Source organism: Hetaerina americana, unplaced genomic scaffold (genome assembly GCF_022747635.1).
Source record: "Hetaerina americana unplaced genomic scaffold, ioHetAmer1.1.p SCAF_1, whole genome shotgun sequence".
Classification (NCBI taxonomy): Eukaryota; Metazoa; Arthropoda; class Insecta; order Odonata; family Calopterygidae; genus Hetaerina; species Hetaerina americana.
In genome coordinates, this window is record NW_027286069.1 from 17019657 (window position 1) to 17047117 (window position 27461).

Here is a 27461-nt window from a genome sequence, read left to right on the forward strand (position 1 = left end):
ACTCCTAGAAGTAAAAAAAAAAAGCCTCAGATGACCATGAAGAGTAGAATTTGTCTCAGAAGAGAGGCCCATCATGCAAGGAAAGGAACAACTGCAACTGACATTATACGCAACAATATTGGCGAAACAAAGTTCAAGAGGAATCTATTATGAAATTGATCAAGTCATCTAGAATTATGATTAGGAAATGACATTAATGTACATGGCAATCAAGAGTTAATTCTGAAAGAGGGCTCTAAAGAAGGAAAAAGAGCAGAGAAGGAACAAGTTGAAGGTCTCATGGATTGATTTGGCTTTGTAGGTAAGTTAGCAATTATAGCTTGTTGTGAATAAGTCGATAATTAAGTGCAAAGGATGATTTCTGGGGATAATTTTTTACAAGACTTTTGAATGAGTGGGATTGCGATGACATAATTAGTGTGTTACAATAAGTGACTGGCTGGGCTGGAGTTCAAAAAGGATGCTCTGAAAAAGGCGATGGGGTCATTTGGTGTCCCACGGGTGAATGATAACGGAAAAATCTTGTTGATAGATAAAAGATGGCAAAATATGGGATTCATCCCATTCATTCACACCCATGGCAAAAGTGTGATTTCATGAGCATTTATGGTTTTGCTGTAAATGATGAGGAAAAATGAGTTTTTGATTTTGAAACATTAGTGAATTTTGTCATATCTGCAAATATAATCATCAAAATATAAGGATTGCCTTTGGTACTTAGAAATACCCAAACAAACTTATGATAAAATTCACAGAAAAATTTTCCCTGGTAATTTAAAGATTAATTTGGAATCATGGTACCTTGCCAGTGCTTTCCACCATGGCCGCTGGGAGGAGATGGCAGGATCCAACATGCTCTGGCAATTCAGTTCCTACTGGAGGATGAAATGATGAGGGTTCTTCTGACCACACGTCCTCCTCAACACCAGTATAGAAGTCCATAATATAAGCCTAAAATGGATAAATATTTAACTTTTTACTTGACAGTAAAAGCAGATGAGTGAAATGTTCAAATATCTTTTCCTTATGTCATTGACACATAAATTGCTAAACATTGATGAACAGAAAGAAGAATTTTTCATCATATGCAAAATTACATAACATTTCAGCATAAATATTTTCAAAATCTGCAACTCTTCTTTCAAGTACAATGATACTTTAATAATCATAGTAATTAAAAGGGCTGTTTAGCCTGTGATTCAAATGTTAACAGCCTGGCCTGCGAAGGAGAAAAGATCCCTTGTATTTGATGTGAAAAAACTTTATAACAGTAAATGATAATATAGCAATTAAGTGATGTAACTCTTGATCAATAACACCAATCACTTTTGAAGAAAATACTAGAAAAATGAAATTGCCAAGAATGGAATTTGGAATACTATAATATGGCCAAAATATAAGCTTTTCAAAACAATAAAAATAAATTTATACAAGCATTCCGAGCAAAATCTTTTTTCATATGAAAATTATTATAATGGTATTACTTGGATATATTTCCATAATAACACAATTAAAATGACTTTTTAGCACTATTTGCACAAAAAAGAATGATAGAAGGATTTGCCAATATCAAGGTATATCATTTAACAATGACAGTAAAAACTCGACGAAAGAAAAATTGTGACTCCTAATTCGCGTAAGGCTACTGAAACCTTTTATTACGATCAAATACCCATGATTAGCCACAAAAATTATTATTTTCACAAATTTATCTTTGCATAATAATAATATAAAACTCTGGAAAAGGTATTTACTCACCACTCGTTCTAAATATGACACATGGATCTGGAACATAAGGAAATCACCCTCATTGTACAAGCATCCAAACTGAGTTTGCTTCTTTAGTTCACCACTGCTATCCTCATTTAAGGCCTGAAAAGATAATTATGATTTCTAATATTAATATACATTTGAAAGGAGCATTTACTTACAATAAAAACGCTTTGTTTTGAACTTTAAACATTGTGCTTCCAGATATCTTGGCTCAATGTAAAAGAGCTTAAACATATTTCTCATGAATTCTGCATTTGAAAAGTAAAATCATGATACCCCTTTTTCCGAAAATTAATAAACTAGGATTAATAACCTGGCAAAGTTGTACTACAGTTTTTCATAACAACATAAGAAGTAGGCATTTACTGCTATGAGCACTGATTAAAAATTAATGAAAATGAATGTATGACAACGCACATGAATCAGCAAATGATGAATTTTCTCATCACTCATCTAACCAATAAAATCATCTCAACTATTGTTTACAGAGCATATAAATGACAACATCCTTTTCCATTGTCTTTTACACCTGCTACATTTTTGCTTACGTCAACATCGGTCACAATCTAGAATGTGTTCCTTATTGACAGGGAGCAGGATTTTCTTTAGGTTGGCCGCTCATCTGAAGGATTCTCAGTCCCAAATTTTTCCCAAAAAATCAATCAGCTTCAATGTTATCTGGGGTATGATATTTTTGCTTAAGTTTTTTTGGGTTGCATGAAGATAGCGACATGAATTGAGCCTTCTGGGAAACCCAAACGAACACTACTAATATTAGTAAGGAATCTTCAGGTAACATGCAGTACTTATTGCACTTTCTGAAATATGCAAATGGTCTTCCTTTGATCTACTGACAAGAGAACAAACACATTATCATTTACTGCCAAACATAAGGGAAGGTTAAGCATCAAGGTTTGGACCAAATTGATTGTTGTGCTTCTCTTGCCTCCTCTCTGCACCTCTTGATAGAGCACGAGGTGAACCCTAATACATAAATGAATGACATGGTCTTGGAGTACACTTTTAGCAATATAGTGATAATTCAAAAAGGCTCCAAGAATTATGGGCACTTGAAAATACAGAGTTTACACTGTTCAACCCATTTCTACTGGCGTTTATAGCAAATCATTTCCATACCTGTCCTCATCCCCAAAAAGCTGCTTCCAATTCTACATTTATTTGTCAATAAGATGTACATACTGTACTAAGTGTATGTTACTCATCTGAATGGCAAAAACATAAAATTACTATCGGAGCAATAATACCATAGTAATTATCAAAGTTACTTTTGATTCTTAACATATTGCATTACTTACAACTACTTCCACGATTGGCCAGCACTGTTGCCTGTCTGTAGCATCACCAGTATCAACACTTTCATCCATAGAATTCTCGACAAATGTTGAAATACCCATGTGAGATGTATTAATAGATACTGGTGTGACTTTTATGCTAACCTGGGTAATAATGAGAGACATATTTTATGAAAATTTCATAATAAAAGAAAATTTCACATTAAATAAAAATTTCACAGGTGAAAATTAGCATTAAATTAGAAAGTGGCAATTTTAATTGAAAATAAATCGATAGAATACACAATGGTACGAATACTAATAATAATAATGAAGATACAAAGAAAAGAGGAATGGCTAATCTCACCAATAGGCTCACTAGCAAAATTTCAACATCATATTACATGGGTTCCAGCACTAAAGCCAGCCCATAAAAAAATACTTTTGAAGCATGAAACTATGAATTTAAACCAATATTACAATATTTTCATTATTATTAGAATTTGAGTAGTTACAGCCCAACAGTTATCAATGGATTTAACCTTACACAAGTCATATGATTATCTGAACAGTTGACATCTTTTAATTTAGGCAATTTTAAGTAAATGGGAAAATCAGTAAATATATCAATTATTACAAAATGACTGTCCCATTAGTAAAATTGTTTTTAAAGGGTATACATACCATGGCATTTACTATTTGCTTATTACAGGGTGCATTGCAAAAATGCAGACAAATTAAACAATTTTTCCAAGCATGTTTTTTAATATAAAAATGAAAATGTTTACAACATTTTTTGTACTAAATTGTTTGTATGTTCATAAAAACCAAATTTATTCAATGTACCCCCACTAGCTTGAATGACAGCCTCCATTCTTGGTCGGAAGCAGTCGCAGACCAATGAGATGCCATTGGTTGTCGGAAAAGGAAGGGCTGGTGCAACATCCTCCTGGAAAACATATGGCCTTCCAGATCACGCAGTTTCCATCCATGGCTTCACTTTATTTGTCAGAACACACAAAAAAACTTCTTTGCTGACATTCTCCCCTTTATTAAAGAAATATGGTGGCATGTCATCACCCTCACTGGACGCAACTCCTAGTTCGCGAACATTCGCCAAAAATTTCGTCCTGGAAACAAAAATGACCTCTTTGGGGTCATGGGCGACCCAGTGTTCACTCCTTTGATTGGTTTTAACATCCACAGTAAAATTTTTTCATCAGAAAAAAATCTGATTCATCCCGCAGCATTTTTATTAAGGAATACAAAAGCAGGTTGCAACGTTCAACTCACTTTGCCCTGGTGCTTTGGACAGCACCTGTCTTATTTTAATGGTGTAAGACTTGTAGCAGCGGTCTTCCTCGATGATTTGACACATAGCCTTTTCACTCACACCGACTAGCGAAGGCAATTTTTCGATCAATTGCCCTGGATCCTCAAATATGAGCTCCTCTGTCCGTTGGATGATGTCAGGCTTCCTGATAACGTACTCATTTGAGTGAGTTTTCCTCCCTGGTGTTCCAAAACCATTGTAGGACTTTTTCGACTCATTGTACTTGTAGCAACATCATATTCCGTTGATCTTGGGTACCCGAGAATCAAATACAGTCTATTTTTGGTACCTGAAAAAGCGAATAATTTCTGTCGCCAAGCAACCAATGCGCACACTTTCAATAATCGCAGATCTTCGGTTATACTCCGCCCTTGTTGGCAGCATTGTGACAGCTTTGAAATTATGACTGTTTAGTGCATATGTGAAGCTTATTTGGGTGCCAATGGCGACATCTTCATGCGGTAGAAAATGGTGAGAGTTTAAAAACTGATTTTTGTCCACCTGCACCTGTCGCACCCTTCCTTTGCCATGCTACTGAGACAACACAGTGAAACCTTGTTTAAGGAGCACCGCACATAATGAGTAATTTGCATAACCATTAAAAAATATTTTAAAAAGATGACTCACTTAACAAGGGATGTTTCACTTGACAATTGATGAGGAGAGGGGAATTGCCAGTGTGATTGTGTGCCTACTGCTTCATTTCTCACCCATTCTGCTAGCACCTTCGAGTTGCTAGTGATCATACATTTTTCCAAACTCATGTTCAGACTTTATTTGTGATTTTTTGCGTTAAGTTTAATAATTCTTGGGAAAATGCCCTTGAATGCATTAAACAAAGATACGCATTCTGAATGATGTTGAAAGGTTGCTCCCCATTAATATAATTTAAAAGAAATTGCAATGAGATTGATTCTATTAACAAGAATATCATTTTTGAGAAGGCAAAAGAGATTTTTCCAGACCTCATTAAGAAGACACTAGGATTATTATTATTAATGGCCTAGGAATAAGAATTTGATGAAAGCTGTGGGTGGTTCAGGAAATTCAAATGAAGGACGCAACAGGTTTTTAATTCTGACGAGACCAGTCTCTCCTGGAAGAAGAAGCTGAATCGAACCTATACAACAACAGACGAAAATGCACAGCCCAGCCACAAGCCAAAGAAAGATCATCTCAAAATGCTGTTTTGTACCAGTGCAAGATGAGATTTGAAAATTACACCCCTGCTTGTTTACCATCTGTAAACTCCATGATTCTTCAAGAAACGTCAAGTCCTGAATAGCAGACTAAATGTGATGCGGAGATGATGGGAAACGGTTGCATCATACCATGTGTATGAAACATCACCCTAAGTATATAGTGGATATGCATGCAACACATTCATTTAATGATAATGCTTTGCCGAATTTTCACAAAAAGCATCCGCGTAAAGAAATGTTTCTAGATAACTTTCCAATAAAAAGATATAAGATAGTATCATCGATAATGAAGTAATTATTTTGATAATTGTTTGTTTTCTACAAATCGAATTAGTATTTCAGGTTGGTTCATTTCACAACAGAAGAAATGAAGATGTTTCATGATTCTGAGCAATGTATATACAATTTTTTTTAAGATAAACCTTGTACACAATTTATATTTTTTGGCATTGGACACTATCATATTTAATATTTATTTATATGGGAAAAATTGTTTCTCTTATTTAGTGTTTTGCTTCACAAGAAAGACTCAAGAGCAAATTATGCACATGGTATAAGGTTTCACTGTTTTTTTTCTATTTGTTTCATATATTTATGAATACTCATATAACCAAGATGAAATGATTAAGAGATGAGAATCCTAATAATAGTTTTTAAGTAACAGCAAAAATAAAAACAAATATCAGAATATTTATTTGATTTTCATCCCAATGGCAAATTCGTAGGTAAAAAACTCAATCCTGCAGTGACCCATAGGTTAGCAAAATGCTTACTAAATTTTCAATATTTGCATCGTTTTTGCTCTCCATGTTTTTCTCACTTAAATATTTATGCTGAATGCTTCCAATTATTGTGTGTGTACCAGCAGCAACTCTTGTTTCAGAATTATTCACAAGAAAAGTGGATTAACTTGAAAAATGAGGTATGAGTTAAAAATATTTGCGACTGATAAGCTAAGATGAAATAGACAGTGTTTGAAAACCATTCAACCTCTTTCTGAGTACTGAAACTGAGTATATGAGTATTTGGCAGCTAGTTCACATGAATTATAGTAATTAATTTCTTCCATTGGGAAAGCCAAATGGAGGACATAAAAGCTTAAAAGAAAATCTTGACACAGAAGAAATGCCAACACTAAAGAACCTACAAAATCCTAAAATATTGCTCCTGAATATGCAATTCCTCATCAACTCTTTCAAGTAGAGTACATTAATTAAAAATATTGACTTTGAAATTAATTCTGAAAATGACAGATAAAAAAGTTATGCAAATGACTTTGGGTATATACAAGTACCTGTATTATTCTACGATGTTTGAAGGTAGCCATAATTCCCAAATATAATAATCTTTATCGAATAAGATTATTTATGGACAATTTTATGAACACTGGGGCAACTTTTTTTTATTTTGAATCTTTATAATAAAATAATCAACAAAACATTTGTCCTGAGCTCGCACTCAGTCATAGTGAGTGCTAAGCTTAAAAATATTCTATTTAGCATTGTCCAGGAAATAAAAAATTAGGAGCAAGTATAAGTCTGTCATAAAAAGTATATGCGTTATATTAATTTCCATCCATTTTACATACAAAAACTGAACATAGCAATGCTTGAATTTTGTATTGCAAAATAACAATGATAAGCCTCAATATATTCAATTTTTCTATTGCGTATTGGAATAATATTATACAAACTGATACGTTGGATAATAATATTTCAATGGTAACTATAAGACAAGTCGATGAATCATGACACATTTTATAGATATATAATAAACTATTTTCTTATAGATGTAAACGATTGATTAATACGACCTGTCTTGTAACACAGACAAAATTAATTCTTCTTGCTTACTTTTTTTCCTTTTAGTTTTTTCTTCCATAGCTGGATGGGGTTATCAAAGAGTTTTAGCTGAAGCACAGTGTCACCAGTTAGCCAGCCTCTTTCTACTCGACTCATATTATTATGTACACCAAATTCTTCGGGCTCAGGGTTTTCCGTACAATTAGAGCCATCTAAAACAAAATAAAAATGATCACTCCACATATACAATTTAACAAATAGAAAAAATAGCACACTTTTCAAGAATATTTTCAAAATATTGAGTAGCTAGCAAATTAGAAAATGGCATAAATTTTCGAAATAAAACTGGTTTTACTTTGATTAATTAATTAACATTGACGTAAAATATCAAGATATTGGCAAAGTAAACAAATAGTTCGCTCTAATTTAAATCAATACAGAATGTGTACTGCATCATATATAGCTAAAATAATTGTCATTGATGAAATCATAAATTATCAAATAAAAAATGAACTAATAATAACTAAAAGATGTTGAACAATGATCACTGCCCCCACAGGAATTTGCTGATGCAGGGGTAGCTTGAGAGGTTCGGCGTGCTTGGATAATTGTTTAGGAACATATGTGTGTATCTGGGTCATAAATTGCTACGAAAGCTAGAAGCTATTTCTTCATTTTAAGCTATTTATTTTTCTTTTGTAAAACACAATATTACCCAAGTGGAAAAATATAAGCACAATCTTATTTATTTATTTATTCAGTATAAGTCCGAAAACAGTGCATTCTGGCCTTTACATCGAACTATTAACAACGATAACAATGATCACATTTACAAACACCCAAGCCCTAGGTGGAGGAAAACTCACCCAGGCGGGAATCGAACCCGTGACCCTTGGAATGGCAGACGAGGACGTTACCTCGTCGCCACCGGGGTCGGCAAATTTGCAGGGAAGAAGCATCTAACTGGCACAATTGATCAATGCCTTCGGTTGAGTTTAAAAGCTAAGCAGTCAGGTAAATGGCTAATTAAAGGGAGATAAAAAATTCAGAGAGCAACTAGTGCTATAACATGTAACTCACTGCTGTTCTGGGGAGGTTGTGGGAGTTGACTTTGAAAATCCATCACATCCTCAGCTCCTGAAATCCCACACCCATAAATATTAAACAACAACATCCAACTTTCCCTTCCTCTAAATGTCTACCATTGTCAGCTATGAATTATATAATATTATTTATCATCTGAACAAATGTTGAGGTGAAAGTTAAACACTTAGTAAGTTGATGTATCAACTTTAACAAGCAGGAATGTTGACTTTATAGAAGTGGTGTCAACATTTTGCATTATGGCTTAGGGAAACTATTAAACTTCTCTCTGCATAACATCAAATGAAACTCAATGAGTTGACTGCATTATTACTTCTATTCCTTTCTCACATTTTTTTAATTTTTGACATGTAACTGCCATAATTCCCTAAATCTGCCTCCATATCTCACAAACCCTTGCCTTCTCAATTGGGAGAGAGATCACACTTCTACTCAATTGATATTTCTTAATCTACTACATTAAAAAGCAAAAATTAGAAATTATAAGTAGTCACTGAATTCTAATGAATCCTATCACAATTGAAAGAGCAGTTGCATTCATAAATTAAGTAGACATAGATTGTTTGCATTATTTTCTATTTCCTTCTACAACACCGAACATATACACTTATGGATACAATCGATCATTTAGCAAACATTTTATTTTCATCACATCAATATTTTCAAAGTTGTAGGATTGCCCCAACAATGGCCAAATTCATGCAAAAATAGGCGGCAGATTTCAGAAGCAATTAGTAACTAAAACAATACAGTTGACAAATAGTGCATTTAAGTAAAAGGATAATATAGCACCTAATTAAGATAAATGACCTGAATCATTAGTTTCGCTAACAAAAATAAAAGAATTCTTATTTCAATTTTATTCACTGTAGTAGTAGTAGTATATGACACTACCAATCATACTTGTAGCTTAAAAAAGAATTGGTGAAAATATATCTGAAATGAACTTCATTTAAATGAAGGACTGTGGGAAAATTAAGTCGTATACCAGGTTCCTAGGACTACTTCAGCCCAGATGTTTTAAGACACTTCAGCTCTGTACCCAAAATTACTCTAACAGAAAAGGAAGTTGACTTGTGTATATATATGTACAATACCTACTAAATATTTCAAATGCACCATAACCTCTGCGTAGATTGCTGACTTTTCTCTCTGCTCCATAACGTAGCATTTTGAATCTCAAAAGGAAGTGTTAGGGCCTCCACGTTTAATTCAAATGCTTCAATGAGCCAACTCTTTTAAAATAATTAATATTGTCTTTGCAATGAGCTTTGTTGATCATGGCCTCATACTTAGTTGTAGGTAAAACATAAGACATTGACTAAATTATTTATTTATTTGTACATATTAAGAGAGGTGAAGATGGTTTCAAACATATTTTTGATTTTGTACACTGATAATCACTAAAAAATAATGAAAATAAAATAACCAGAAATATGGAAGACACTAGATTAAGCATCAATAATTAAGTTTACACTTCAGTTATCTCACAGCAGTCAACGCTCTTCCAAATAATTAAAGAGTACATAAAGAAATAAAATACTACCTTCATAAAGAAATAAAATACATCTTGACGAACATGCAAAGCATTACACACTACTGAGGTACTTACAGGGTTCCAGATCATTCAACACAATATATTCAACAAAATATAATTATTACGATCAGCTGGGTGGGATTCTCTCACAACAGAACTGATCTACTAAATGATACCTCACAAAATGAGTTATTTTTTAGACTTGACTACAGATAATCTCTGAAGGGGACTTCTGTTGAGAAAATAGGCAACACTCCTTCATTTTCGGGCGTCTACGAAATTTCCAACATCTAAAATTTTACACTTTTCGTGTATCTATGCCCTTGGTTGTTACCCGGCAGCCATTAGGTGTCCATTTTCAAATAAGATAATATATTCCAAAGAAACTGCGGGAGATGCCGCAACATTAACTTTTAAAGGAGTCATCGGCTAATGTGCATTTCAATGCAACAATTTCAGAGTGTAAAAATCATTCGCCTTGACAGAAGGCGAATGATTTTTACACTCTGAAATTGTTGCATCAAGATAATATATCTTATGCTTCTGATTGTGGATAAAATCATACTTGAAACTAGGTAAAACAACACACGACAAAATTCAAGAATTTGCATGCTGTAATTTGAGCTGCATAGAATCAAGGAGTATCCCTTCAAATTAAGAAAAAAGTGTCACTCCAAAACCCATATCTCGTATGGCAAACAAATCCGCATTTTACTCCATAGGCCCCGCCTAACAAAATTGATTACACATCCAAATACGGTGCCCATGAACGGTTAATAGATCAACTTAATTCAAACTGGTCCACACTAGAAACATCTAACTGTGCCAAATATAGAATGGGTTAAAGTAATTAGTTTTGATGGCGGAAATCATTGTAAAGATTAATTCGGAACCACTATGAAAGCAGGACAATAGGAAATAGGCGTCCATAAAAAGGAAAATATTTTAGGCATTTGGGTGTTTCATGAAACTTTTATAAAATGCTACGTAGTTCACAATTATTGCAGAAGTAGGAACCCAAGTCATCTTAATCGTTGATTTTGAGAAAAACGGCAACACGGCCGAAATATTTAAAGCATTAAAAGTACTATACCACACCTTGACGCAAAATTGTGCGTGGCTGAAAACTGGTTTCCCACTGCCGAACAATACTCTGCCTTTCCAGCATATCACCAAATGGTTCAATAATGACACAGATAAAATACCGGTACTCAACATCCACCATAGGAATGCTCACCACACATGACCATATATTGCTAAGGAAAAAAAACAATCATTAGATGAATGAAAAACTTTTACACTACATAACCTTAAAAATAAAACTCACTCTTCATCCCCAGAACAAATTTCTTTAGTAAGTATGACAGCATTTCTATTTTTCCAGCTACCAAGTTCTTCACAGTTGCCTACAACACAAACAGTTTCACCAAATCCTGCACTGCACCTGACACGAAACTTCCAGTCTCTTTTCGCCATTGTATTGAATAATTATGAAAAACTATAATAATAAACAATATAATATCTCCATACAGTAATTTATGTTTTCAAGCGGAGAATAACAATACGATTCACTCGGATCTTGTTAATGCATATTTGCGCAAAATTATCACAAAAATATAACTGCATATCAAATGTCATATACGCATGTTAAATTCACGTCCTTAATTAGTATTCAAATTCGTAAATAGTTCTAGCACCATGAAAACAATGAGCCTCATTGGAAAGTCCCTTTCTCATGGGAGAAAGGGTGCTTCTTATCCAACATCGATCAGTCGGCAGGCGAAAAGTAATGAATTTTCAACATAACAACAAATGTCGTTCATACAGTTTGACGCACCGCAGCTGTAATCCTGGTTTTCACTTATTTTGCAAATGATACACCACTACCTGCATTAAAATCTAACGAAGACAAAAAATGCGCAACACACTCGAACCAAAAACTACCAGCGCTGCCAGCCAAACGATGTACACATTGCAGATCCAACTCTACGACGATGACGCGCATGCTCGTTTGTGCTTACTTTACCTGTTAAAAACGCAATTAAACTTCGCGAGAGAGCGCATGCGCAAGAACTAAAAGTTTTCGGAAACATCGGAACCACGGTGACAACCTCATTGTATTTGTTTTTATCGTTATAGTGTATGCAAATGTGTCAACGTTTTATATATGACGAGTATTTTTATTTAAAGCCTAGAATTTTAAAAGTAGTAATAACTGTAGTTATTTCGCTAGTAGAGGAAAAGGAATACCGTGGGTACTCTCATCAATGAATATCTTTAATAATTTGTGCCACCTAACTACTTGGAGTTCTCTGTGATTGATTTGCGACCCATTGAATTTGGGTTCATCGTTGTTTAAAATATTGTTGGAGCAAGGAGTATTCTTCGGTATCTGTTCAGCATGTCCTGCTAGATATGTCAAAATGTGGGCAGAAATTCTTAAAGAAGCGCGGGCTGTGCTATTAGTCGGTGAATGCAATTTTTCGTTCACTGTAAGTTTGTTGGGAATCACAGACAAACCGTCGATATTGACGGCAACGTGCTTAGAAACTGATGCAGAGGAACAACCCAGAAAGGCGAACATAGAATTATTGCGTGAAAAAGGTGCTGTAATGTCAATATTGGTCTGTGATTTGAAATCGTGGGTCGTTCTTATATGCCTCCCTTTCCCTTAAGCAGGTCAACTGGTTTCATAGAGTTCATTTAAAGTTCAAAGAGCTTTAATATAGATCAGACTATCCTATTGTACGAAGAATCCTCTCAACAATGATATTTTAGATTAAGAGCCAATAGAGCCAAAGTGGTGCTTGTGGTAGCATGTTGGGGTGTTTTTCCTGTCACCAAACTAAATCCGACTCTTCGATTTGGGTTAGATTTTTTCCAGAACCCCTTCACCCCTCCTCGAGTGAGATCATTCTATCAATAGCTTTATAATTTCTTTGGGTTGCATTTATCCGCATTCTCAATGCCTAAGCACTTCAAATTATGATTTTCTTGAAGAGCATTGCCAGTTCATTATATTGAAATAATGCTGTGCGATTAAAGTCATCCACGTATGCAGTTTTTTTCATTTTTTGCTAACATGGATTTCAATACTAATGTCAAAGTGTAAAAATCATTCTCCTTGACCGGGATGATTTTTACGATGGAGAATGGTTTTTCCATTTCAAAATTTCTGCATTTTCATGCATATTAGTGGATGACTCTGTTAAAATTTACTGTCGCGGCAGTTATTTGATGTTGAATTTTATTAGAGGTACTGACTATCCGTTCAAAAACTGAGGAATGTGGAATAGTAATGAATTTTTATCCGACCTATTAGTGGGTACATGATATGTTATGGGATTTAGGGTGAGGTGAATCATTCTTTAAGAAATGACATTTCCGTATCTTCCGTACACTTGCAGCACTCTATTAAAGAATTCTCACCCTAAGGAATCTGTTTATACCATTTGTATGTGTTTTTATTGTCTCCCCATTTCCAAACGTATAGGGTGCTGAAGAGACAGTAGCCTTCATTGCATCCTAGGCTAGGTTCCTCATATATATTGTTTCTGAAATTAAAGGAATAGTTTATAATTGCCGAACTTCCCCCATTGCATTTTATCCTTTCTAAGGAATTAAATATTCACCAAATCAGCATTATTTATCAGCACTCAAATTAATAAGCTGTTGTAATTTTATGCTTGATTTATCACTTTCCTCTCGGAAATATCCAATGAAATGGAACTACTGATATTTCCAGAAATAGAATTAATGGTCATTCTGATAAATTAATAAAGCAAATGCAACTCTAATTTCTTTGAAAACATATTCGTGTCATGGAACAAAATTTTCAATTTTGCATGACCAAATATCCAGTGATAAAGAAGCCCTGAAACTATTAATTTAATTAACCTCTTGCTCAGTATATATAGGCATAGTGGCATTACTATATAGTTAACCATATTTCTCTCTACTTTCCTTACGTATCTCCAGGTACTGTTTGTTATTTTTTTTTAATTTCGAGCATTTCTTATCAAGTTTTTTATGATCCCTTCATGGTACTACTTTTTTTTAGTTTTCAGTAGGATGTCAATTCTTCCCAGTGGCTGCGATTTCTCCAAATCCATGCATTCCTCTTTCAATGTAATTTCAATTTCTTAATGATTGTGTCTTACAGGCTCTCTTGTCCCCTGCGACAATGTTCAAGCCCCATTCCATAATTTGATGTTACTTCCTTCTTTATTGCAATAAAAGCATTTTTAGTGTTTGTCAGCATATGCATTTATTGCCTACCGAAGTTTACTTATCCATTTATCTCACTCTGTTGGAGAGCAATATAAGTTCTAATGATATGTAGTCATATCTTTGTATCCTTATCAAATCATACCTTATTAAATATATCTTGTGGTCTTCAATGATAGGTAATAACATCAAAGGGATTTATACCAAATGTAGTGTTGAATAATACAGAATGCATAACCTGAAAAATATCACTTTACTCTTAATTTTAATAGTGGTATCCTTGTAGATACCTTACTTATCATTTGCTGTTATTGTGACCTTCCATGAATTTTGAGATTCCAATATTATTAGAGATTACTGGTTGGAGTTCCTGTACTTTGTATTAAATATTCAGATGATAATAATTTCTTGAGTATGAAAACCCCTTTTCTCTTTCCCTTATCAGGTGTGCGAATTCTGCTTGGAGTAGATGCGACCAAACTTCCAGAAAACCGAAGTTTAACTGATAAGTATGACTACATTATATTCAATTTTCCCCATGTTGGTGGGAAGAGTCGTATACAACTGAATCGTGAATTGTTATGCTCCTTCTTCTCATCTGCATCGTTGTGCCTCAATGAAGGAGAAAAGTCACGGATCATTGTTACATTGTGCCAAGGTCAAGGAGGCGTTCCCTGTGATCAACCCCGACGTGAAAGAGCTTATGGTGATACCTGGAAAATAGTAGAAATGGCTGCTTATGGTAGCCTTATCCTTGAGAGAGTAGAACGTTTTCAATCCAGTCTTTTCCAAAACTATATTCCTAGTGGTTATGGGAAGGGTGGAAAAAAGGGTTTCCATGTTGATGATAGTCTGACATATGCATTTTGCAAGTCTCGTCCTCTCAGAATTGGATTACCTTTGGGAAGTAACCCATTTTCATCAGAATCTTTGCATGACCTTATCATTCCTGATTCTATTAAAACTCATTTTGGATCCATAACTTGTTCCAGAGTTCATGCCATGTCATATCATGACAGTCCAGTAACTAGTCTTCCAATCTCCTATGTAGTACATCAGTTAGCAAAAGGAGTTAATGCTCAGCATATAATTGATGCAGATGAAAAAGTGCCCTTACACTTATCTTGTGCTGTGGCGGCTAAGTCTTCCTTTTGTGGGAGATGCAGTGTGTATTCTTCTAAACATAAAAAGGGAATGCATTTTGCTGAATGCACTATAGATGGTAATCATGCATACCTCAGAGACTCTTTAATGTATGGTCTGCAATATTTATCCCTACATAGCTCTGTGGTCCTTGTTAAAGGTCATGTTTTCCATTACCTTGGTCAAATATTTTCATTGCCTCCAGTAGGAGCTGAAGCTATGATCTATGGGGAAGGATCTATGGCAGCTGTTCTAAGTGTTTTGACAAAGCTTGCTGGAGGGCCGGGGCACTGCATGCTCAGGGTGCTGAATCCTGCTTCAAATGGTCACTCACGCTCCGAGTGCACATTCAGTTCTCCAACATATGAAGTTATTTCACTAGATCAAATGCTTGTGCTTGGGCATTTGTTTTGTGGCTTGCCTGGTGTACAAGATGTGTGTACAGTTAACCTTGATAATGTTGCATTAATGATTTTCAGTGCTAGTGATTGGAGAGAACTTAGGTCAAAAGGTTGTCAATTATTGCCCATAAATGAAAATATACCAGGATATTCATTGCACAACACAAGTGAGCTAGCCTATGGCAAACAATCTACTTGCTATGAACTCGAGAAGAAGATGAAATTTGTTCCAGAAAGTTTGTATCCTACCACATTCATCTTTGATGTGTGCTTCTCTGAGAATGGACTTTACTCAGAAAAAGATTTTTGGTATCTTCTGTGGCATCTAGTTGGTGATGTAGTTATAAATGTTGAGTTAATTGACTGCTACCATCCACCTCCTGAAAGAACTGCTCAAGGCCACCGAGTTTCTTGGTGCTTCAGGTTAAAGTATCGTTCTTTTGAATGGCCTTTACATAGGAAATCAGCAGTTAGAATACAGAATGAGGTTCTTCATTGGGGTTTAGTGAATATACTGGGTGTCAGTGTCAAATGACTTGGAAGTCACACCTACCCCCAAAAGGGGATCTCATGTTAACTCACTGCAGTAACATCTAACAATCTGCAATAAATGAATACCACTGAGATCACCACAATGCCATTATATTTACTGAGTAATGTGGGATATGTTGAAAGAATTGAAGCAATCGTGATTGATAAAACTTTCATGTGCTTCTAAACTAACTCCCCTAATTGAGTTGCACCTACCCAATTGATGAACTCCCTTGTGCATACAAACATGATAAAAGACAATTGAGCTAGCCTCAAGGAGGAGTTCCCTATGATCAGGAATGACACCAAAGAGCTTATGGTGATTGGAACAAATTGGCACTAAATGAAAAATACTTTATTGGGTCAAAAATTTGGAATTGGCCATAATCTATCATTAACGAAGACTAAATTACGGATTAAATCTCTTGCATAAATTTGAAGGAAGTCTCTAAAGCAATGATGTTGAAAATATGTTATTACGCCCATCATTTTACGGTAGGATATATCATGCCAATAAAATTCGAGAGATTAAGTGCAGGAGATATAGATTTAAAATGTCATTTTTCCCAGAAACGATAAGGAATCGGAACAAAATATCGGTTGTCCGACCGCACGAGGAGGGAGAGGTGTTTTGGGTCAAGCAAGGGTAGATTGGTGTTAATCACCCCCTGCCCCACACCCTCGCAGGATACTAAAGAAAACTAACAAAACCTGTGATACGTGTTCAATCTCATAACCGCGGATGTTGCGAAGATATAGTAATTGTTCCAAACATATGTTTTGGAGAGCTACGATTGCCGCCATCATTTTAATGGCTTCTAACACATGCACTCTATTCAGCTCGTCTGAATATCACATAGTTCCTATAAATGGTCCCCGGCCTTTAAAAGAGTGAATTTAAATTCTATTGTGGTTGGTAGTGAAAGAAATATACAATATTTAATGATCTTGGTACATTTTAAAAGTCAATACAAAATCGTTTCTAAGGAGTTCGATAAGAAAACTAATGGGTAGAGATGCGTGTAAGAGTTTGAATCATTATTTGAGGGAAAGGTGTAGTAAATCAACCAGAGTAAATGAGTGTAAACATTTATTATGGACCGGTGATGTAATGGAACTAGCGGCCTGTGGTTCCTTAGACACTCCATTTCGAGGTCTCGTACAGGGCAGCATTTACAGACCTCGGATTCCCAACATTTTACCGAGCACCCATACAAAATCTTACATTCTGACTCTCCAAAATAGATGAATGAATAAATCAATGTTGCAATTTATTATCATGTACCTTAAGATCTGAACATAATTTCCATGCATGCATATGTTTTGTCGCGTATTGTGAGACACTTTTCGAGGACCTTCAATCAGCTCGTCAGCTGCACCATTTGCCTCCGACAGACGACATCACAAAATACCGCGCTATCCCCGTCACTCGCTGCCCTAAGCAAATGCCGATATAGAAAAAATGGAAAATCCATTGCCAGGGTGTTTCGATTCTCTATAGTATTTACGGGCAGTTTTTTTCCATTGTGTAAATAGTTGATGCCGCTAGGAAGGTTCGCAGATTCGGAACTCTCTCTCATACTACCATGGAGAACATTTCGTTGCTCATTGCACTTATATTCTGAGACGATAAATTGGCCAACCCCTCTGTATTTGGACCTTGGGCATCATTGTCTCGTCTTCAAGTTAATTTATAATTTCTTGGATATTACTCATATTTCAACTGAAAATTAAGTTTTTGCACTTCTCAAGACTGCTCTATATATCACTGCGCGGTTTTAAAAGTTGATCATTATCTCTGCGTCTGTTTCAGTGGATTTGTAAGTTAACATTTCACTTCGAGAAAGGCGCCACAAGATCAGTTAGTATACATTGGTATTAAATGTGAGATTTATGGATTTAACTCCGTTAGGCCTAATTCCTTGGGGAAAACCCGACGGCTCAATTTTAATGCCATATTCATACATACTAGTTCATCCACTAATTAATGGCAAGTTAAGGACTAAGGGTTTTATTTTAATTGCCCCCAACGAATAATCTTCCATGTATCATACATAAGAGCTTCCTTTTCTTCACCCTACATTATTTCCTTCATTTTAATTGTATTCATCTAAATTTATCCGTGCTGAAAAACCTCGTCGGTATTTGTAATAAAAACGCATGTTATATATGTATATTTTTAGCACCTGCTTAGTGTATGGCAGGATGAGAAAACACACCAGACTGATTTCGGCCCGAATTTTTTTACCCCTACCGCGATTGGACAATGTTATTCTGATCCCTTATCGTTCATGGAAATAATGACATCTTAAATCTATCTGTTCAACTCACTCTAATTTTATTGACATGATCTCGCCTACCTTAGTACGATGGGGGTAATAATACATTTTCAGCATCATTGCTTAAGAGACATCTACGTAGGGCGTTAGAGTAAAAACGCTTATTTTTATTCTGCATTAAACCTTTGTATGACTACAATGGCTGGTATGATTTCAAAATGCAAACCCAAAAAGTAGAACACGCATGTGCTTAGAAAAACTTCTATGATTGTCCAATACGTGACCCTTACAATATGCCTTAGCCTGTGAGCGTCCTTCTTTGAACCTGTAAATTCTCTTGTCTAAAATTTCGCCTGGTGTCAACGTTCTAATGCCCCCATTTAATTTAACGAACAAATGCATAGAAATGGTATAGACTGTACTTATTAATCAAATAATTATACGCACTGAAAGAATACCTGGATTAACAGGACATATGAGCAGTTTTATTACGTGTACTTTCCCTACCTTAAATGTACCTGACAATTACTTTAACCAATAATATATAGGCTAGGAGGAAACCGACGTTTTAGCAGCTCATGAGTTTTCGTGGAAGGCATGAAGAACGTCACATTGGCGCTCGTGCTTGCGGACCTGAATTCCAGCTCCGAGTTCGGAGATTTCCCGTTTTCGAAGACCTTCACTCGAGGGAGAAAGTGCAGTTCAAGTATCACTTTTCCTCTAAAGAGTTTACGTAATACTGATCGACCCTCGGAAGGATAATCTCCAGAAAAAAATAAGTAAATAAATAGAATTTTAAATTGTGGACCTTCGGTGTCTTTTTTTTAAGAGTAGACTAATTCTGACGCCGGGTTTCACTCCACCCATTCTTATCCCAATCACGGAACATCCCGTCTCTTCCAAAAAAAATACCTTTCCCCAATGGTGTAAGTTACTATAGGTATTGGACGTCTTCCCTTATTCTTTGTACTCTAAAAGGTTTGTATAACAATAAATTAAGCTTTCCGTCCCTCTAAACCAAGGTTTTCCCTCGGAAGTTTGAATACTTTTTTCCCTTATGGGACATTAAAGTAGAGTCATATTTTGAAAACCCCAAGGAAAACTTGAGCTCTTTATTTACGAAATTTGTAAAGACGCGCGACATTTCCTATCATGCGCGTCACATGATACCTCAGCTGGGCGGATAATCACCTTTGATATCCATAGATAATACCTTTGCTATTCAATGCCCGTGTCATAGCAAATTGTGTTATTACAGTTATGTGTGGTTCAATAGTGCTGGTTTAGAAAAATATCGACATTCCAGGGAAGAGTTTTGTAAATAATCACATTATTTCATTTCATAACTAGAGTGTTTTATAAATAAGACACAACCCACGGAATCTTCACGGAGTAGAAAGGCGGTTCGAAGAGAGAACAAGTCAAGAAGTGGGAGTATTGAGAATGGGAATTTATAATCTTTATACATATTGTTTTCTAATTTCATGATAACTGTAAAATGCCGTGGCGATAACTGGAGGTTGGCCATACTCAGATGTGCGGGAAATAACCAGAAATTTGCTGCGAAACGTCACCAGTTACAGTCTAGACGATAGATTCTTTGCAAAAATGCATTTAAGTACTCCCTTTTGTAGCCCCATCTGTAACCAATAATCCTTTGCCGCTTCAGTTTTCTCAATTTTCACGAATAATATCTCAGTTTCTGTTTGTTTTTAGTCCGATAAGATTCAGTATGGCGTGCAAACTACTTGTAAATGATAAGAATGATACAATCAGTCGCTTAGAATTCGTTTGTGCACCACCAATGCCGTTTCATTCTTTCTTATAACAAACGGAGAGCTTTAATTGCGCATCATTTCGGACGTCGAACCCCTGCTTTTTTTCTTGTTAAGTACACATCTTTGACATTAAAGTCGAACTCCAGAGAATTTTGAACAAGAACTCCCAGCTAATTTAAATCTGGGTTTCTATTTACTCTTTACGTAATAATTTGCGATTTAATATTATATATATTCGACGAATGCTTAAAAAAACAACTTAAGGATTAGCATGCGAGCGCACTCCTGTAGCTCTTTCCCACTCGCCTATACAATGCGAAAACTTGCTTGTATTATAGAAAATGAACATAGGTAAGTACTTTATCAATTAAAAAAAACCTCCAATTCAAACGGAGACTAATGCCACATCTGGTTGGCTCTCTATCAAGAGATATACCTTTAAATCTGAAACTTAAATCTCTCACGAGGTATACAGGAGGACAATTTCAGCAACACAAACAAACGCAACAACAACGTACATCTAAGGAAGATTATGCGAACCCTCGGCTGTCGCGCAACATGGACAAATGTGGTCGCGACGGAACATGGCAGAAAAGAATCGTAATATCTATGGAAACAAATATAAGAAGATCTGTCTTAGTATTCCGTGGCAGTCCAGCGACTCATTCATTGCCAATAATCCTGTTATATTTGTGCAATAATTTCACTTTTATGGCCTCTCTCCTCATATCCTGATTTGAATTTTGCTCAGTTTTGAACACTTCTTGAAATTAGTAATCAGCTCAGAAGTCGCTGCCATTTTAAATGAGTGTGCCTATCTTATAAAACCTCTTACCAATAAATCGGTTAAATTGTTTGTAATGGTTCTCCGGCGGAAACAAGCTCAATATGCTAACCAGACAAAGTTGCCAATTGTATCCGAATGTCCCAATAAAGTTTTCAAATGGTTCGTATAACCACATCTACCGTCCTCTTGAGGGGAGCCAACTCATTGCCTCAGGACGGAGAAGATAATGGGGACGCCAGATGCCGAAATAGGAACAGGAACAAACTATTAGTACCAATAAACAAGGAATATGCGAATACATACATACAATGGGAGGTCTAAGGCACTATAAAGGATAGATGCCTAACTTGCAATAATATAGGGAACCGTTTTAATACTTCGGTGATGTAATGGGCAATTACACGTCACTCGAACCGGTTGGGGTAGTAGAAAGTAAAACAAAGCTTAGTTGGCAAGTTGAACCACAAATATTACCCATACCAAAATTAGCGAATCTTAACGCTTTCAATTAGTTATCTGAAAATAGACTGAAATTGTGTTTTGAGGTGTGAAGATTCATGTAATAACATTTTAGTTACGGATGTAGTATCTTATCCCGAAGGTAAATTGGCATTGCGAAAACTATTGGACTAATTAAAGGCATTAGACTGGGGAAATCTCGAAGTTAATTGCATTTAATGCCCTCGTGGTGGTATAGCAATATATTTTTGGTAGGCACTCTCACAAGACCGAAGAATTGGATTCGCAACTGCAAAATAACTGGAGAGTTAAGAGATTCATTGGTTTTGAGTGGAGGAACATCGAGCTAGTTATACTAGTGATAAGAGTTGTTATCATTCAGCATCGTGTTGTATGCGAGCCACAAATCTTCTCTTCCATGTGCGACCTTACTTCTTTCAACTCCCTACACACACAATGATTCTTATCAATTCGCCTTTTGATTAGAACAGCTCAGCTTCTCCCTACTTCTATAGGTACACCCGAGCTTCCTACCCTGTATCTTCCCCTGTTCTTGGAACGATCGCATTAATTAATATGCCATTGTATCTGATCATAGAAATCACTGAGTATTATTTTAATCGGGAGTTATGTCACAAATAAGCCGTTGGAAAAAAGTGTAGTCGGGCTATGGTTTTACGACTGCTGAGTCAATTTAATATTGTAGGTATCTACTGTTAAAGAAAAGGAATCCCAAAATAAAATTTTAGTGCCTAAGGTGGGAGTTTCGGAGGGAGAAAATGAGCATATTGTATGATTGAGTAATGTTCTAACCAATAAATGTTGGGAAACGGCTGAAAAAAATCACAAAGTGTGGCAAGCTTACAAAAGAAGACGAAGGAAATATTCAAAATCTCATTAGACCCTTAAATTCCCAGGGAAAGTATTGAGAGTATAATTTTTACTTAATAATTAATGTATCAATTGTTGAAACAAAAATTTTTATATTATTGTAAGTACACAATAAAATGGGCTAAAACGAAATACGATCAGAAATCATAGTGCTTACAGTTGGTGCTTACTCCTATCGCCTAGGACTGGTTTACAGCAAAATATTATATTAGCACAATAAGTTCGGGGAAATTTTTGAATCGAATATTTTAAAGATATGGAAATATTTTTGTAAATATAATGAGGGTTTGAATAGAAGAGGAGACGACGCTCGGCAATCGCGCACCCTGCCGAACGTCTTCAACTAAACGGTCTATATTAAGACGCAATTATGAATGTGATCCAAAGTCTTCCACAACCGTACTTCCACCCTTCTTATCCATCTGCCCCACCTTCCTATCCAAGCACCTTACCCAATCTGTTAACGGAGCCAACATGTTCCCGTCTGCCACGCGCTTGATTGCAGCTGTCTTCGTTTGCTCCCAGCCGTGTTCCCCTTTTGTTAGTGTGCATGTCAGCAATCCCCGTTGGTAACGAGTGTTTGCATCCACCCTAGCACTATACGAGGGGTCACCGTAAACTTTTAATTATAACTAAAAACTAATCGAGATATGTGCCCAGTTTTAAAATTCCTTTCCCATCTCGTATCTATGTCATATGACAGGGCATCATTTCCACAAACAGCCATCCTTTCATCTTGGATTTGCCGGGCACTATAACTTTTCAAATGAAGGAACTTAAGTACATTGCGAGCCTTTATCTTCTCCGTGCTGTGAGTTACTTCAATCTACGGTTTCAACTTCCTTAAGCAAAACAATTCAACATTGATGGTTGTAATTTATATCATTCTGTACAAAAGGATCAATTAATATGCAAAATACATTTTCTACTGATATCTCGGTTATTTCATAGTAATAATTACTTAAAACGATACCCCCACTCAATATGCCCGTAAACATTTCGGATAAATTGTACGATTTCATGGATTGTAAGTTTAAATTTCAGTCGCTACCATCGCGGTATGATTGGGACGAAACATAAAAATGCTTCAAATACTTCGTCATATGTCCGTCGCTGCGAATACTAGTTGAAATTCCGGATGCTGATGCTGTTTTAGACTTAGAGGATGTGGAGTGGATGTGGGGAACATTTTGGTCATCCGCGCAGACCTCAATCATCAACACTCGCTTCACTCACAATTCTCTCTTCCTTTTATTTCAATGGCAAAGTTTCTCGTGTAAAACTGCTTTTTCGCTGTCTTTACAGTTTTCCAGCGACGGTGACATCCTGAAACGAACTCCACCGATTGGATAAAGTGAAATTAGATCCTTCTCGGAGTAGGTAAATCGCCCATGCAGGTCATATATGAAATGCGAGAGATCTTGTGAACCAGCCATCGATTTACATTTTTGAGTAACCGTCTTGTGGTTATGGACACCCAGCCTTGACTTCATTTCGAGCCCCAACGGGAGAGAAAAGGTCTGCGAACTCATCATCGTATTCCGCCGCTATTCTGTGCAGCGTAGCGGATCAGCTAGAACCTTCAATTTCGTGTGGTTTCGCTATTAGTACGGCCGTCCTCTTGACGGGTGTATTATTTATGAAGATAATTAAACTGTGTCACGTTTATTACAGACAATTTTCTTTTTTTTCAGTCATAAAATCTTTCATACGCGTTCATTTTATTGGCCATTATATATCTAAATGAAGATTCTCCCCGTATGAATTTTCTTATTGGCAAAAAATGCGAAAACGCGCAATTTCAAAATAAACCTTAATATCCTGCAATAGCATCACTCAGTAAGAAATTTTAATTTGGTTTTGTAATCTAGGATTGGAAAAGGAAGATTATGATAGCATAAATGCTGTAAGTTGATCAAAGGTATTTAATAATTCATGCTAGAATTGCACGTGTGCGATATTTCATATATGTGCAAACTGCAAAATTAAGGGTTGTATCGTTCAGTGTCGGATGACTCACGATAATAAATATATCAGTGTTGGTAGCTCCAATGCAGAATGTGGTGATAAAATATAAACTAACGCAAGCCAGCACGTGGAATGAGTCCCAATTACAGATTTAAAAGAAAAAAATCTCGCTTTAAGTGATTAGAAACTGAGGGTTTGATGTTCCAGCTATAATTTCCCTTCCAAGTCTCTTTGCCTTCGACCTTGGTCGCAGGGGTTGTTGTGGAGTTTGCTTTAGTTTTTAAGTTCCTTCTATTGGATTTATGAATCAAGTGGGGCTCATTCCCGCGTCTTCGGAAATCTACCTTGCATTATGAAGATTTATTATGGAGTTCTCACGGAAAATGATTTCAGCTCCTCTATTTCCTTCGACCCAGACGCTTTTACTTGCCGACATAGATGATAATAATTGTTTCATCAGCAGAAGATGTTCAAGAAGGAATCTCTTGACTGTGACCTTTGTGCTTCGTTCTTGGATAATATCGATCACAGCTGACGCGGGAATCAAGGAAGACGTCTCTGAATATATCCCCCTCGACCTCTTACCAGGCCAGTGAACAGTTCGAGGAAGAAATGATGTGGAGAGCTCCAGCAGCCAGTCCGAAGGTTGGTTTGTTGCAAATCTTGGATTCACCCTTGATGGTAATGCGGAACGTGAACGCCGATGAACCTCTTTTTTCACGGGCATCACATTAACCCTAATCCTTCGGGCGGCTGAATTCAATCGACAAGAATTATGACACTATATTTATTTATAATAACGCGGAATGTATCGCTTTATTAGTTTGGCATCTTAATTTCATGAAGTACATGTATTCAATTGTCACCCTTATAACGCGATGGTGATGCACTGCTGTTAACCGTATAGAAACAAGATGAAATGCAATTCTGCGGCACACTTTCCCCTATAATGCCATTCACTGCTTTCTCTGCTCGTTTTTTTATATGGATTGAGGTCACCAAAGACAAATACTTGGAAATGGGAGGAGGCACTTGATTTCTGCATGAATAGTGGTCGCATTGGGATTACGTTACCCGCTCATTCTTATTCTATATTTTTTTAGATAATTGCCAGCGAATGTTTACGTTAGAGGAAGACTACGGCAAAACAAATCCAAGACCAAAAGAAGTATTACCGAATAAGCGTGGGAAGTGTACATAATTTTTTCAATTTTCGAGTAATATTTTATTATCATACAAAGCTTACTTAAGTTGTATTTTTTTTCCTTGCGAACTCGTAATAACATCTCCCAAGTCCAGGGTAAAATGCGAAACGTCAATTAAGAAGGGCATCACCGTTCATTCAACCGGCGGTCTAACGGATACACAAAGCGCGCATTATGTTCACACAGTGGAGATGCAAGGTGTGGTAAGGCAGTAGATGCACAGCAACACATACTATTTCAAGCATCTGCTTGCATTGGTATGTGTTGCTGTGCAGTGCAATCAATTTTTTTTCCTTGAAAAATGGTTCCAACCTGGTCTAAAAGAATATTATTCGCGTGAAATCAGGCAAAAACAACTTTTAAACATCTATCTTTTTTGGTGGCAATGAATGGTCTTGAAGGTAGTTAAAAGTTTTCAAAATTTGACCGAACGTGTCGAAATTCTCCGCGAGTAAAATGCAAGCATGTGCGTATGAAAACTGCGGTTGAATCGTCCGCTGTCAATTCACGAATTTTTCTTTTATATATGACAAGTTCGTACGTCTTACCTATCTAACACTCAACGATAAGATAGTAAGAAATGCAAGGTGTTTTCGTGTGTTCTTTCGATTATTTAAGCTAGCACTAGACTTTAAAAAATGAGTAATATCACGGTTTAATATATTTAACACAATTTTTGACGGACAATAAGATTTTCTTGATAAGCCATATGGAAACCGCCCACTCTAGTTTTGGTGTGCGGGTGCGTTTGGAACACCGGGAGAATACTACGAGTAAGTAATTAATACCATCAACCTTTTTTTCGATTTTGTGATCCATTAAATGATACGTGCAGTTATTCTTTTGACGATCAGTGCCACCGCCGATTAACCAAGAGCTATCTGGCAGAACCTAATGCGTTTATATCACCCAAATAAGTCTATGACGAATGATAATCGTGTCAAGAGGGTTCCCAGAGGGGCGAGGCTGCAGTGCTTCCGAGCGGCCCTTCTGACTCTTGTCCTCATCCTAAAGCAAGGGGAAGAAAAAATTGTTTGATTTACCCTTTCCATGCAACATTTTCCTGGTGTAATTTGAAATTGTTGTGTTTCAATGCATTTTAGCGGATGACTCCTTTCAAGTTTCTGTCACGGCATCTCCCGCAGTTCTTTTAATATACCCTTTCCGCCCCCGAATAAGGGTGCACTTCCACTGGAATGTTGCGGTCACGGCGTACACCGATTTCTCCTGGATTAAAAGTGGGTCATGTGATTTCTCAGTATTGAGACGAGTCATTGAGTTCAAACTCCTGCAACAGACTGCGTTAGCGCGTGGGGCAAATGCATTTCCTTCTTTGATGTCGCAAATGAAAATGAGAAAGTAAGACCAACGCAATTCACATTTATCGATTTTGTTGCAGTAGTATTTCAACTTCTTGCATTTAAATGTCAATTTTGTTAAGCATTTTCATTTTCTATACTATAGATTTATTATTGTTACATAATTTTTTTTGCGTTTCGGCCAACTGTGGATCACGTTAATTCGAGTCATCATACAAGCTTATACTTCAAGCGTTCATCTTCGCTGAGTACTCCATGCTATTACTCTTTGAGTTCTCCTCCTCACCTCTGTCCATGATGTTGCGGTCTGGATTGCGTTGTGTCTCTCGCGTTCTACCTCTTAGTGGCCTCAATTTTGGTTTTAAAGACTCCTAATGCACAACACTGTTTACGTAAGTCCCCCTTCCTGCATCTCTTTGTGCCTTTTGAT

General features: G+C 36.2%; 2 protein-coding genes across 4 annotated transcripts in view; one reads left to right on the forward strand and one right to left on the reverse strand.

The window, feature by feature from the left end:
* Window positions 1-12031, reverse strand: part of LOC139688895 (glycerophosphocholine phosphodiesterase GPCPD1-like) — a 69894-nt gene extending 57863 nt beyond the window's left edge. For 2 of the 3 annotated variants that reach the window (XM_071586271.1, XM_071586269.1), the window contains exons 1-7: window positions 11371-12031; window positions 11142-11299; window positions 8483-8539; window positions 7454-7614; window positions 3090-3230; window positions 1759-1872; window positions 802-951 (exon numbers count right to left, since the gene is read on the reverse strand). In XM_071586271.1, coding sequence (XP_071442372.1) covers window positions 802-951; window positions 1759-1872; window positions 3090-3230; window positions 7454-7614; window positions 8483-8539; window positions 11142-11299; window positions 11371-11519 — 930 coding nt within the window. In that variant the 5' untranslated portion in view covers window positions 11520-12031. The remainder of the gene's footprint in view (window positions 1-801; window positions 952-1758; window positions 1873-3089; window positions 3231-7453; window positions 7615-8482; window positions 8540-11141; window positions 11300-11370) is intronic. The other variant, XM_071586270.1, reaches the window with a different exon arrangement.
* A 112-nt stretch (window positions 12032-12143) lies between these two features.
* Window positions 12144-17009, forward strand: LOC139700285 (ferredoxin-fold anticodon-binding domain-containing protein 1-like). The gene is made up of 2 exons (XM_071598926.1): window positions 12144-12647; window positions 14716-17009. The coding sequence occupies exons 1-2, from the start codon at window positions 12467-12469 to the stop codon at window positions 16347-16349; spliced, it is 1815 nt and encodes a 604-aa protein (XP_071455027.1). The 5' UTR covers window positions 12144-12466; the 3' UTR covers window positions 16350-17009.
* Window positions 17010-27461: the final 10452 nt, after the last annotated feature.